Below are 15,562 nucleotides of genomic sequence, written 5' to 3'. Positions count from 1 at the left end.
GAAAAAAATTTTCTTTCTATTAAAAAAAATTCCATTAGAGAATTTTTCATCCTGTTGTGATTAACACCACCCGGAAGTAAGTAATTATACCAACCGTACTCTTATATAAAATTATAACATCAAAAATTATAAATTTTCAATGAATATTGTGGCGATGTCAGTACTTGGCAAGCCACATTTGGCTTTACATTATTTGTATACGACTATACGTGGCTTACTAATACGTTTTAAATCTCAGCCTTTAGCTCTATTTAAAAATTAATCTTGAGGAACAATAAAAAAAAAGTTTCAGATAATTAAAAGATTATGAGTAAGAAATTCAATGGAAATTTTAATCTTTCAAAGATAGTTAAATTTCAGTACTCTATCCTTAAACGCTGAGCCTTAACAATTAACAAAGCCGCATTCCAAACCGGAAATAACAACGTGGAAATATAAAATATTTAACGCAATTATACACAATCAATCACCTTGCGTATTGATACTTGGTGATATATTGTAATTTATCACATGCCGAAAGAAAATGAAAAATGTAACTCCATGACCATGAGACTTTGGGATATATTTTACAAGTCGAAATAGTAAGAATTAATAATATATTTTGAGGATTTAAGCTTGGACTTGAATTAAAACGAGACATTTTCGTTAAAAATTTTTTGAATTAAAATAGAATTGACCAGTACGTATTATGTGAACCAGAATCTTGCTCGATTGGAAAAATTTATACATTCAAAGTTTACATGATAACCATAATTTATTCCAGTTTTCACGCTAATTAATGACAATGTACGGTACGTAATTAAATGATCATGTAGCGGGTTTATAAAATTCTTTATATTCTATGATATTAATCAGATCAATCATGATTTAAAAATGAATCTTGAATTCAGTTTCAAATTAGACATAAGATTTTGTTTTAACGGAAAATGATAAAAATATTATTATCTTTTTAGAACCAAAAACATATGCTGTAGAATAACGGTTATATATTTTAATATTCCTTTCTATGAATTTTGAACTTTAAGTATCATTACTATTTCATTCAAGCTAAAATGGACAAATAAAGATACCAACCCTGAAAAAATAATGATCATTCTAAGATTTTTTCTATACGATTTTATGCTTTATGTAATTTATTATGATTTAATTTATTATTTATTAATTAAATGTACTGTGCGGTCAGCTAAACCGTACTGTACCCAATCATAACTTATTGTACAATAAAATATAATTGGTTATCACTTTCATACATTACAGTTTATCAATTATTCGTGAATGATTTTTTCATTCTATCATGAAATAGATGGTATTACGTTTGAAGTTGACATTCATCAAAAAATATTGATAATTTTTTTTGAATTTTTTGAACAAAAATACAAAATTCTAAAAATAAATAAGTTCTATACGAATATAATTCCTTCTTAAAATTTTAGTCCCTTCTTTATTAAAAAAAAAAAATTACCAAAAAATTTCTCCAAAAACAATTGACTTGATAAATTAAATTATATATCAAATCGTGACTAACCTTTTTAATGATGAGAATTAATAATCAGATAACAACGAATATACAAATACTGTACCAGTTCCTGCTAAAGATCAGATGTTGTCAGCTATTGTTGGCTTGTTTGTTACATAGTCATGTTTTTTTTTCTTTAATTAGTTCTTAACTCATGTATGTCCAAATTGTTCATCTGCCATAAAAATAAAAATAAAAATAAAAACGAATATACAAATTTTAAACCGAAATTTTGTTCAGCTCCAGTTTTTCCATGCGAGATCTTTAAGGACAGTTCATTATCAAAAATGTAATTTATTCGGAAATATGAACCAGAAAAGGTTTAACATAATATTTTTACAAAATTAAATTAATTAATTAAATTAATAGGTAATATTTTTTTTTTTTTTACTCTTCAAAATATTTTATAATAAAATTTGATATATCATCATGCATAATATTTTAATAATTGTAATTTTCTTTTACATGATTTTTTAAAAATTAAAAAAGAATTATTTCTATAATTTATTATTATTTATTTAGTTATAATGGGATCAATCATCATTTTCGCAATTTTAAGAATATCATTTTCTTTTAAAATACAATTGAATTTGTTTTATCCATTCATTTGGATGAATATCTCCATCATGTTTTGAAAGTTTCATTTTTTTTTTTTAAAAAAAAAAAGTTATGGAAGGTAAAAGAATTAACAGATAATCAAATGGTGAGCAAGTTTCACCTTGATCAATAATATAATACCATAATGGATTTTATATAATTGTGGAATAGTGTTTTGATATTCTGATTTACGTTACTTGTCATCCGTACATGTGACTGGCGCAGAGTATATTTATCTCAGCTTTGTTGGGTGGTCTGATACCTATTTGTCACATCCACGTTAAAAAAATCGCGTCCACGAAAAAGGGTGTTGAATTTCAAATTTTCACGTGATCGGGTGAATAATTATAAAATAACTTTTATCATATAGATTGGTTTGTGGCAGCGGCATTGTCTTCTGTTCACAGACCACTTCGGATTGCCTGTTTGAAGAGGTGGGGAGGTGTGGCGTGCCTGGTTTACCTGGTGCAAGTCTAATTTTTAGTTATAGGCCTTTATATTAAGCTTTAACTTTTCTTTTTTTTTATGAAAAAAATTAAAAATTCAATAAAATACCAATTGTTTTGCGTTATTATGCTAAAAACTTCTAGAAGAAATGTTGCTTCTTTTCCACTAAGAATTTAAATTCATATATCTTCATACTCACAATGTATGTAGTGTACGATCAATTTTGGTTGATTCAAAAAAAAAAAAAATAAGATTTTTTTTGTGTTTTATCAATGAAGTCCGTATTATATATAATAAATAAATTAAACATTTTTATATTAAGGTTGATTTTCTTTCAGTCAAAAAACTTCTCCATAAAGTTGTTAATCTTCTCTTCCTGCATTAAAACTGTAAGTTTTAAAATATTTGTGTATAGTTTTATAATAAAAAATTGTTTTTTTCTAACGTGAAAATTTTGGTTAGAAAGATCGGCGGAGAGAGTTATGATTGTAGGAACTTCAACTCTGTCATTAGATTTTCAAACAATTCCTGTGATGGCTTAACACTGCCACACGAAAAAACTGAAAATACCATCATTGTTAGATTCTCTGTTTTATCACCTGTCTTGGAGTGAGAGATTCTTCAAATGAACGTCATAATCGCCATTAAGGACAACGTGATAAAAATTTTATTACTCTTTGTGCAAAGAATACTGAATGTACTATATAGACGCACAAACCTTGCTGTGTGATCATTTGTTTTGTAACACAGGAGTCCAGTTCGTCTCAGTAATCCCTAAAAGAAAAAGAAAAATAAGTAATGTTAAAAATATTACTAAAAAAACAAATAATAAAATATTTTCTACCTAAAGTCTAGTTTATAATTTCGTCTGGAACTCCTATAAAAGAAGAAAGAAAATTGAAAAAAGAAGATAAAGAAAATCACCTCCAAGAATTGAACTTGGACACAGAATTGTGGAACCAACGGTGATGGATTTTTGTTGAGTTGATAAGTTATTAAGGAAAGAAACTCAACAAAGGAATGAAATAAAGGATATCACATGTGAAGAAGGAAATCACATGAGATAGATCAAATGATCAAGAAAGGTAAATTTTACAAGACAAAGGATCTCTCTGACACCAATTAAGGGCGATGCAAACGATCCCCTTGTAAAATTTATCTATCTAAGAATGGTCAAATGATCAAAAAAGGGTAAATTTTTACAAGACAAAGGATCTCTCTGACACCAATTAAGGGCGATGCAAACGATCCCCTTGTAAAAATTATCTATCTAAAGAATGGTCAAGTAATCCCAAGTTGACCAAAGGGTAAAGATTATGTCTCCATGCTATATTTGGTAAGCAATGGACCTAGCTACATAATATAAGATAATTTTGAAAAATATATAAAATATATGAATTGAGAAAAAATAAGAAAGTAGAATAGTATTTACTAAATGGATAATTTTGTAAAGAAATGAATAAGAAAAAAGGAGAATATAAATTATCCAATTAAAAATTGTAATTGTAATTGTAATTGTGGACATTAAAATTTGTACGAGCTCGCCTACGAAGTGGAGTTTGAATTCCAAATTCTTTCATAATTCGTTCTTTGTATTCTTTTTCCTCAGCAAGTATCATGTCAACTTCTGTAATTTCAACCTTACTGATTAAAGCAGCTTCACCTTCGGCTATCATATCAGATATTTTGGAATTAAGTCTTTCATAGATAATATCTACATCATCATCGACATTATTATCAGTATCAACATCATCATCAAAATTATTATCAATATGACTATCCATATTAAAATTATCAACATCATGATCGACATTATTATCAGTATGAGTATCCGTATTTTCAATAATATTCATATCAATGGAAGATGATTTGCGACGTATAATTCTACGGCCACGACGAACACGGAATTTTCTTCTTCGTGAAGTTGAATTCGTTGGTGAGTGTGTTGGTGTTGAAATTTTTTGAGAAGTTTGAATAGTTGGATAATCAATTGTAAGTGAAAGTTTAGTTTCGGTTGTTGTTGTATTGGTAGTTGCAAATGTTGTTGCGTAAGGTGGAGGAAGTTCTTCATCTTCAACAGTTTCTACATTTTCACCCCAAGTAGAAACATCTTTTTCCTTATGATCATAGACATTTTCATCATAATCGATATCATCGTAACCATAATTTCGTCTTGTTGAATGACCTCCAGTATTTAACGTATTTTCACTTAATATATTAATAGCATTAGTGGCAAAAGCGGAAGTATAGGTAGCAAGTTCTACAATTTTATATATAAAGTTTGCGAAAATTCCAGGATGACGTATTTGAGAAATTTTTTCTTGTTGTTGTTGTTGAAAATCTGAAGTTGACTGCATTTTGTGTTGATATTTAAAAAAAATTTAGAAATATATATTGGAAGAAATGTAGAGTAAAGAGTAACAAAAAAAATAAGAAGTGCGAGGTTGTATATTTGAGAGTAACGGTGTTGGTAAAGAAAAAAGAAAAGTTTTTTTTTGCGTATTTTTAAAATTCATGTATGTATGTATGGGTATATTTATATAATTTTTTTTATACATGTATAGGATGACTCAAAGGATGACTCATGGCTCAAATGAATTCACATTATTAAACTCGTGAGAAAAATATTACATTTTGATAAGATGGATACAATTATCACACACAAAAATTTGCACCCGATGAAAAAAAAGATCGGAACTATGTAATATGAGTAATAATAACTTTTATATCACATATTACGATTAAATATTATTTGATTATTTAATTAAAGAAACAGTATATGATATAATGTACACATAAGTAATATATGTAATAGTTATTTCAGCGCAGCCGTGAAAATCATGTGACTCCGTGAAATAACTGTTTTATCTCACGGTATCCGTACCATGAAGCCCTTTAATATATTTATTTTAACTAATAATAATTGATTTTTTATTCCAATATTGATGGACTTTTTACCCAAATTTTTAACCGTGGGATAAAATATAATATAAATGTGATTGTAATATGTATTAACTGATGGTACGATAATCAATTGGTAAAACAATTGTCACATAGAAACACATTGTTTCAATTACTCTAGTTATTATATTAAAGAATTACATCGTACATAATTAAGATTAGTTATAATGTAAAAATCAATTATATAAGTATGACTAATCAGTAGTCAAAAAGAAGATCAAATAGATCAAAACGGATTTCTCAGTGAAACGATAACCTTTCACGCGTTCTTTAATCTTCAATAGATAACAATTAAATCATTATTTCAATTGGTATTACGGTCTATTATAAAAATTAGATATTTTTCGCACCAAGACCAATGAGTTTGTTTAAATAGTATTATAATATAGATGGTTACAGCGGTTTTTTGTTTATAATTAGGAATTTAATATAGGTAATAATTAAGTTATTAAAAATAAAATAATATGTATTAAATTATAATTATAATATTAGAATGATATAAATTATATTGAAAATTGGTATTTTTGATTGGCCAGATTGGCCACATGATCGCGTCATGTTTATTTGTTTATTGAATCTCATTTTCATTATAGGTTCGAGGTTCGTTTCCTCGGTTCTTTCAACCTCAAGGTATTTTTCTTTTTTTCTTTTTATTTTTATTTCTAACTCACATTCTTACACTTTATTTCTTACTAACTCTATTTCATTATTTTTAGGTCTTTTAGTCCCTCCGAATCTGCAATTAAGGTTCAGTTATTTGTTTCTGTTTCATATTTCGTTTTTCATTAATTTTATTCGGTTCTACAGTTAATAAAGATATGTTTACTAACTTCATTTTTTTTTACTTTATGGTTTATTTTTTACTTGGTTTCCTATCATTATCTTTTGCTACCCAACCTCCTATCATGATCATTTTTTTATTTTTTGTCTCTCATCATTTTTCACCTCCTATTACTTCTCATTATTTCATTCTTTTCGTCTCCCATTATTTTCTATTACATCTTTTCATTTTCCACTTCCCATCATTTCTTTTTGTCTCTCATCACTCCTTTTCGTCTCCCATCTCTTCCCATCGCTTCTTTTTGTCTTCCATCACTCATTTTCGTCTTCAATCACCCTTCTTCATCTTCTCATTATTCCTCTTTATCTTACCATCGCTCCTTTTCATCTCCAATCACTCCTTTTGTCTCTCATCACTCCTTTTCGTATCCCATCACCCTTCTTCATCTTCTTATTATTCCTCTTCATCTTCCCCTCCTTTTGTCTCCCATCACTCATTTTCGTCTTCCATCACCCTTCTTTATCTTCTCATTATTCCTCTTCATCTTCCCATCGCTCCTTTTCATTTCCCACTTATTACTCTTTTTCGTCTCCCATCACTCTTCTTCATCTTCTTATTATTCCTCTTCATCTTCTCATCGCTCCTTTTCATCTCCCATCACTCCTTTTGTCTCCCATCACTCATTTTCGTCTTCTTATTATTCCTCTTCATCTTCCCCTCCTTTTGTCTCCCATCACCCATTTTCGTCTTCCATCACCCTTCTTCATCTTCTCATTATTCCTCTTCATCTTCCCATCGCTCCTTTTCATCTCCCACTTATTACTCTTTTTCGTCTCCCATCACCCTTCTTCATCTTCTTATTATTCCACTTCGTCTTCTCATCGCTCCTTTTCATCTCCCATCACTCCTTTTGTCTCCCATCACTCATTTTCGTCTTCCATCACCCTTCTTTATCTTCTCATTATTCCTCTTCATCATCCCCTCCTTTTGTCTCCCATCACCCATTTTCGCCTTTCATCACCCTTCTTCATCTTCTCATTATTCCTCTTCATCTTCCCATCGCTCCTTTTCATCTCCCACTTATTACTCTTTTTCGTCTCCCATTACCCTTCTTCATCTTCTTATTATTCCTCTTCATCTTCTCATCGCTCCTTTTCATCTTTCATCACTCCTTTTGTCTCCCATCACTCATTTTCGTCTTCCATCACCCTTCTTCATCTTCTTATTATTCCTCTTCATCTTCCCCTCCTTTTGTCTCCCATCACCCATTTTCGTCTTCCATCACCCTTCTTCATCTTCTCATTATTCCTCTTCATCTTCCCATCGCTCCTTTTCATCTCCCACTTATTACTCTTTTTCGTCTCCCATTACCCTTCTTCATCTTCTTATTATTCCTCTTCATCTTCTCATCGCTCCTTTTCATCTTTCATCACTCCTTTTGTCTCCCATCACTCATTTTCGTCTTCCATCACCCTTCTTCATCTTCTTATTATTCCTCTTCATTTTCCCCTCCTTTTGTCTCCCATCACCCATTTTCGTCTTCCATCACCCTTCTTCATCTTCTCATTATTCCTCTTCATCTTCCCATCGCTCCTTTTCATCTCCCACTTATTACTCTTTTTTACTCTCTTTCATCTTCTATTACTTTTCATTACTCATTTGTTATTTCATTTTTTTTATTAGCATCTTTTTTCTTGATCATTTTAATTTACTTATCTTTTCTTTTATTTGTATCGCTTCATTAAAAAATAAATACAGTGATTTTTTTAAATGTATGATTTAAATTTTAATATTTGCAAATAAAATTTCATTAAATAAGATTATTTTGAATATTAAAATATGTTTGCAAAACAATTTTTTTTAAAAATATCTTGCGATAAAAATTTTAAGTTTAGCCGATCGAAAATTAGCAAGTTGAAAAATCAGACTAAATAAATTTACTCTTTATATATTGTACATCATGTGACATATTTTAATAAAAAAAACCCAGGCGACAATTGCCCAGGCAACGTTTAGCAATTCCCAATTAAATTTACAATAATGTAGCTATTTATATTAATGATTTGACGTTTAAGTATAGAATGAAATTCGGATTAATTAAAGAATTGTGAAAAAATAATTATCAATAATTTTTTAGAAGTATTTTCGAAAAAACTTAAATAGTACAAATATTTTTATAAATTTTATTATTATTTCTTATTACGTCAATCTTAAACTTATAACCAATTAAATATATTAGAATCTGTTCATTTCATCTTTTGATACTCATTTTACTTGATAAATTATTAATTTAACTAAACTATTTGAATTAAAATCTTTATTCAAAAATCTGGTGATTATTTAGAGAATTTCGGATATGGATTTGGTTATAATAAAATCAACAATTTCTTAAAATTAAACTATTTATCCAGCTTCAATTTAATTGAAAAAACCTTAATCATATTTATTTAATAACTAGAATTAATACAATTAGAAAAAAGGAGTTATAGACTATAATGGAAAATTTTATTTATGTGGTGTGGCGGAAGAACCGATAGTGATATTATTTTAAATGATGTGCTTATTTTATATACAATAAATCTTAATTGGGGTGAAGGAAGTTTAGTTAATGTACCAAGTCCAAGATTTAATCATAATGTCACTTTATTATCCAACAATAAGATAATAATGAAGATAAAATAATAGCGTTGCCGCTACTAAATCGTTGAATTAGTAGAAGTGTATAAGAAAGGAGTTTTTCAGAATTAGGTAATGTAATGGTCGTATGTTATCGTAGGATAGAAAACAAGTCATCGATTTTCCCTATTTTAATTATTTGTACCTTGTAACGCAAAGGTTATAATTAATTTTATTTTTATATTTTTTATATATATGTACTCCATGAAATTCCCATGACCTACCTATACGTTTAAGGGAATACTTTGGGTGAAATTTTAAATAATCATTACTTATTGCGATTAATCATTATCGCTTAGAGTAGCGCCCACCCTCCCTATATATATATATATATCACCTGTCGAACTTGGGTTTTATTTATAAAAAAAATTGAAAAAATTTTTTATTGTAAAATTAACGATTTTTTTTAACGAATGAGATTAGTAATAAAAAAAAAATTATATTTTAACTAAATCTGCCCCCAACTACTAATTTAATTAAATCACAGCCACGTTAAAATTGTTTATTTTTTTAGGAAATATTGACAATTAATAATATACGTTTATACGAAAATCCTAATTGACAATAATAATAAATAAATATAAAATAAAATTAAATAAAATAATATTAATAAATAAAATAATTAATTGTCAATTATAATAAATAAATAATTGTGAAAAAAAAATATAATTTTTTTTTTTTCGAAAATGAATTTATTACGTGTTTACATGTTAGACAATTTCGTGTTCAAAATAAAAAAAAAGAAGGTTAATTGATTTAATCTAATTAAAGATCGATAAGCCTCCAATGACTATTTTAGTAACCGCAATATAATTGCTTATTACCTTCTTAGGAAATATTGAGGTATGATATCATCATGGTTTTAAAATTATTCAAAAAAAAATAAAAAAAAATTTTTTTTAAACTAGGGAAGAATCAGGAGTCAAGTTGGCACATTCTTCAATTAATTAAAATTTTTCAATAAATGTGTTATTTATAGTTGCGAAGTTTTGTTTGTAGAAAGGTGCTTTTATGTGTTTATTTTATTGAGTTAAAGTGAAATTACATTTATTATCTAGTTAGTGGCCTGCATTTATATTTATATTCAAAAGCGAAACAACTTGAAAGCTTTTCAAGATCTGATGATATTAAAGCAATTAGGATTTTATTATTTATTTTGAGTTCACACTTTGGGAATGGTTTCACATTTATATTTTTTGACAATCTATATTAATAATTGGTAAGTTACAAAAAATAGTATATATGATATAATTTTTTTATTATATTTTATGAAGAACAATTTAATAAAAGTGAATAAATCAATTTATAACTTATATTGTTGCATAAACTTACTGTCACCTGATCACATGTTGTTTGATTAAAGATTATATCATTATATGCAAAAAGATTTTATACTTTGCTTATAATTAATTCAGATCTTATACAAATATACAAAAACAATAATTTATTTGAAAAGGTCGTGCAAATGTAAAAACCCAAAATTTGTTTAGGATAATTTCAAGTCATCTATGCAATAATTAATTCTATGTGCATTACTCAAACATACAAAATCTTTGATTACTCCATTACTTTTATATTTATTGATTAATTCTGTATAATCATCTTCCATATAAATGGTAGCAACAATAAATATGGAAAGTGCACGTCTACCCTTCCATTCTTCTAAGAATTCTTCCAGGTCTTCTAATGAAAATTTGAATTCCCTACCTAATCTAATTTCTTTAAGATTAGTTGGTGCTGATCTAATTAATATTTTTAATAATTCTTTCCCATATTCAGAAAATCCTTCGTTAGTATAATTATCATCATCATCTAATGCAACTATTAATAATGACTTTAAATTTTGACAAATTTTTAGTAATTTTTCAAGTTCAGAGAAATTCTCCTTTGTTGACGAAATTAAAATTGACAAATATTCAATTAAAGGACAAGTTTTATAAACTTTGCGAATAAAATTGAGAGAATTCTCATTAAAGTAATCGTGATCAAGTTCAAAGTCGATAACGTCATAAGGTTTGAATAAAATTTTTTTGAGATGTCCTCCACTATTTTCAACTATATTAGAATAAAAGTTTAATTCATTTTCATCCATATAAAGGATTTCAAGCTCATTATAAGTCTGCAATTTTAATTGTTTTAATTGATGTTCAGTAAAACAAATAGAAGCATTAATAAATAATACTTTCAATTTATAAAGTTTTGGAAGTATCTCTTGTAATGTTGTATGTTCATAACCTTCTACATATTGGAAGACAATACTTAAATATTTGAGACTTTCTGCTTTCTTTTCTAGTGCAAGAAGAATTTCTTTATAAGGATCATTCATAAAATATTCATCATCAAAAGAATCACTCCATTCAAAATGATTTAAATTTTTTTGAACTTCAATTAACTTAACAATCCCATTATTAGGTCTTGGGTCCATGTTAAAAATGATGAGTTTTTGTATAAGTTGACAGGATCGTGATAATCCATAAAAATATGAAGAATCAATTAATGTGTCACATTTTAATTCACAGAGTGTTTCAAGACGAACTTTAGCTTCTGGAAAATAAAATATTTGATGTTTAAGTGATCTCATATCAAAATATTTTAATTCCGGACATTTTCTTAGTAAAAGAGAATAAAATTTTTGTTGCATAGAAAATTGATTATAAGGTAAGGGTGATCCAATAGAAATTATACTATTTATTGTATTTACATTGATACTTCTACAGAAGGATAAATAATCAAATAAGGGTGATTTAACTATATCTGTATTCAAGTGGATTCTTTGATCCGTTATGAATTTTTTAATATCATCAAATAAATATCTAGCAAGAATAATGAATAAATAGCTTTTGGTTTTATATTTAATATCGTTATAAGACCAGGGGTTTCTCCATAAAACTGGGACCATTGTTTCACACCAAAGTCTATTGACCATTAGACATGAAAATAGTGATTTAGGATCTTCTTGTAATTTTTCAAATATCAAGAAAAGAGTATCTTTATTGATTATGGACATTTTTACTCAAAAAGCGAAAAAGTTTTGCAAGTGACAAAGTATATATATATATATCTGATATAAAAAAAAAAAATTCGAAACAAGTTTGACAAAATATTGGGGTAACTATATAATTTTGAAATATTTGAATATAAGGTTGTTGAAAAAGAAATGAGAAGAAACCGAAAATTGTAACTGTTGTGTAATAAATACTGGAATCAACTCCGACAAATTTTCCAAATTAGATTATTCTGTGCGACCATAAACTTGATCAAATGATACAAAATGTTTCACAACAACGAAAAATGTTTATAATTTTTGTTCATCAAATACTTATGAAGAAATGACATGGCACCAGTGATGAAAAATCACGTGAAAGAAATTTTTACTGTGCCAACAAGACACGTGGCAAATGAATCAGTCAATTTTACATTTTTTTTTTTGAAAAGAATATAGCCAAGTAATAAACAAGTGTACTCGTTAATTGATTGGTTGATAATATGTAATGTAAAGGTAGGTAAAAATTTATTAGTTGTCCCTTGATTTCCTTGAATTCCTGGGTTATTTGTACGTTTGTACAAAATGGCAAAGGGACAGTTTAATTAACTTATCATTATGAGAATATATACAGTATAATCCAATCAGAAGCGATCATACCAACCTAATTTAGTTAAAAATTAAAAGTTCCAGATTCTGGATAAAATTTAATGTCGTTACCAAATTCAAAACTAACATTGATATTTATACATTATGAGTTTTTTAATTTATTTTTATTATTTTTGTAAATATTACTTTGATCTTTTAAAAAGATTCAAGTAGTGTATAATAATTTAGAAAATATTTTAACTAGGGAATGTACGAATTGTTTCTGTAGGAATTTGTGATTTGCTCAATTTTCCACAAATATCACCGCTTGTGATTTTCAACTTACCAGAATTAGGGTATAATTTTGAGTAGAATTAAAAATATCATGAAACTCTGCCCATTAAAATATTATTACAAAAAGTATCTTGTTAGAAATTTTAAGCAACAAGGAAATTTTATTTATGAAATTTTCGAAGTTTTAACTTACAGTATACCATTCACCTCAAAAACTATAAAAAAAAAAAGTTAATGCTAAGACCCAGAAATATATATACAGGGGTAGGTATACGGAAGCGTCGCCATCATAGTGGAGTTAGACGGCGATTTGCATACAATTTAAGAATTTTTCGTCCGTAATTAGGTCATCAGGATTACGTATTTTTTATCAAAATTTTTATATATAAAAAATTAGTTTGCGTATTTTTGGCCAAATCTTATATATATAATATATATTTACTATACATACTTATTTAGTTAAAATAAGGATGAGGAAGATATTGATATTTGATCCAGTTGCTTGACTGATTAAAAATCGTATGATTTTAAGGTAAAAAAAAATTTTTTTTTGTTGCTGTAAAATGTAAATTTCTGAATATTTAATTTTATTACTTATGAAAAAAATTTATTAGTAAGATTTCTTCCTTAATGGTGCCCTTTAGATTTTTAATTAATTATATATTTGTTTCATAGTGCTCGTAAATAAATTGAATAAGTTGTAGGAGAAGGATGTGCGGTGGTCATAGTGGTGATAAATTAGCTGGTGATATTTATATTCAAAAAGTAATTATAAAAATAAATGATTTTAAACTAATATATTATAAACAAAACAAGGTCGATAGTGATATTGAAGTAAGCTTTACATATAAAAAAAATTATATAGGAAATTTTTTTGAAACAGAACATACAGAAGACAATCATTTTATACGACAATGTTAAGAAAATTATATTTTAAGAAAGTTTACAAAAAAAAATAAAAATAGAACTTTGAATCAATTATGCATTTAGAAAAATTCACATAAAATTTTTTCTTTATTAAAATTTATTTATTATTCCTACCTGTGTAAAATATATTCAAGATTCAAATTTTTTACAAATTTTTTTTGTGAGAGTGACAATAAATTTAATAAATTTTTAAGTCTAAAATTTTGCTTTTATGATTCATCATTACCTTTATTTATCAATAAATGTAGATTACAGTCAAACCTCTATACGAAAAAAAATCGTATTCGTACAGTACAGTTTATATGTATACCCAATTTTTTATCACTGGAAGCTTAGATAAAAAATGATTTTATATAAATTTTCTCAGTGAAGAAATTCTTTTCTTATTCTTCTACTAATTAGAATATTAAATATTATATTTTCCAAACTCGATTGGCTTTTTTGCTTTTTTTGAAGAAAATTAGTTTAACGTTAAGTATAAATACAAAATAAGCATGGTCCAGTATTGAAAATATATCTGTGATATATAAAACTTTAAAAATTTAATAAAACTTAAAATTTTTGTCATTATCTATAATTGTACAGAGCGAAGCGAAAGACATTATAACTTTTATGTACTGTACTATGAAGTGTGAAAATTTGAAATCATGTGCCCGCCACGTCATTTCTGATTGGATAAATTGATGTTAAACCATTGTAAATGCTATACAAATGATCCTTGATCACGCTCCGGATTCACAATGGTTTATCATTCTCTACAGGGTTGACACTTGGATGTTAGCCGTTTTGGCCGGCCAAAACGGCCAAATTTTTAATAAGTTTTAGCCGGCCAAAAGTCCAAACTTCTAATTTATTTTGAAAATTATAAAATTACGATTAATTTAAAATATTTTCAATAAAATTATTTTCTCTATATTTAATAAATTATTTTAATAAAATAATTTTATAAAACAATTTTTTATTGTTTCCAATGAATAAAGTATGAAAGAGAATTAGATATTTAGCCATTTGATTAACATTGTCTTCCAATTCTCGATCAATTTTGGCCGTTGGATTTAGTCGATCGGCAAATCGGCCAAACGGTAAATCAAATTTCGGCCAAATGCCAACTATTTTATTTTATGTGAAGCTGGCATGGCCAAATGCCAACAATGCCCTAGTACTCTTAGGAATTAGTGTGAAAATTATTCACGTGAATCATTTTTTTTTTTACTCAATCAAAGTTCAATGATTTAGGGATCAATTTAATTATTGATGCGTCGTAAAAATTACCGATTTATTGATAAAAACATTTATTTGATAAAAAAATACATCATGCTATTACATAATGTGAATGGCGCATAAGCACCGAACGTACAGTGCCCTGCCAAAAGTGACCGACCACTTGCGAGGTATAAAAAATTTATAAAATCGTTACGAAAATTTAAACTTAATTTTCTCAAAAACTATTAAGTGAATTTTATAAAAAAATTGATTTATTCGAAAGGCAAAATTTGAAAGTTTAAGGCTCATTTATTAATATTTTGTGGGGTTACCCTTGCTCTTTAATACAGCCTTAATTCGGTTAGGCATACTATTAACAAGATTTTGGAGTTTATGAATTCTGATTTTACCCCACTCCTCCTGAAGTACAGACCAAAGTTCCTCCCGATTTTTTGGTAGTGGTTTGCGCGCCCGGACTTGTCTTTCCAACTCGTCCCATAAATTTTCAATGGGGTTCATATCCGGGCTCTGTGCAGGCCACGGTAGAGTTTCAATATCATTATCCCTTTTCCATTCCGTAGTAACCCTT

At 27.4% G+C, this 15,562-nt stretch overlaps 2 protein-coding genes across 2 annotated transcripts; both read right to left on the bottom strand.

Moving 5' to 3' along the window:
• Nucleotides 1–4,050: 4,050 nt before the first annotated feature.
• OCT59_012960 (uncharacterized protein) lies at nucleotides 4,051–4,917 on the bottom strand (the record flags this gene model as incomplete). The annotated part of the gene is made up of 1 exon (XM_066140500.1): nucleotides 4,051–4,917. The coding sequence occupies one exon, from the start codon at nucleotides 4,915–4,917 to the stop codon at nucleotides 4,051–4,053; it is 867 nt and encodes a 288-aa protein (XP_066001379.1).
• Nucleotides 4,918–10,464: 5,547 nt separating this feature from the next.
• Nucleotides 10,465–11,985, bottom strand: OCT59_012959 (uncharacterized protein; the record flags this gene model as incomplete). Its single annotated transcript, XM_066140498.1, has 1 exon — nucleotides 10,465–11,985. The coding sequence occupies one exon, from the start codon at nucleotides 11,983–11,985 to the stop codon at nucleotides 10,465–10,467; it is 1,521 nt and encodes a 506-aa protein (XP_066001378.1).
• Between the last annotated feature and the right edge of the window lie 3,577 nt (nucleotides 11,986–15,562).

The sequence above is a fragment of the Rhizophagus irregularis genome, chromosome 20, assembly GCF_026210795.1.
Source record: "Rhizophagus irregularis chromosome 20, complete sequence".
Lineage (NCBI taxonomy): Eukaryota > Fungi > Glomeromycota > Glomeromycetes > Glomerales > Glomeraceae > Rhizophagus > Rhizophagus irregularis.
Note: the sequence above shows the minus strand (reverse complement) of the source record. Positions and strands in the feature narration are given on the sequence as shown.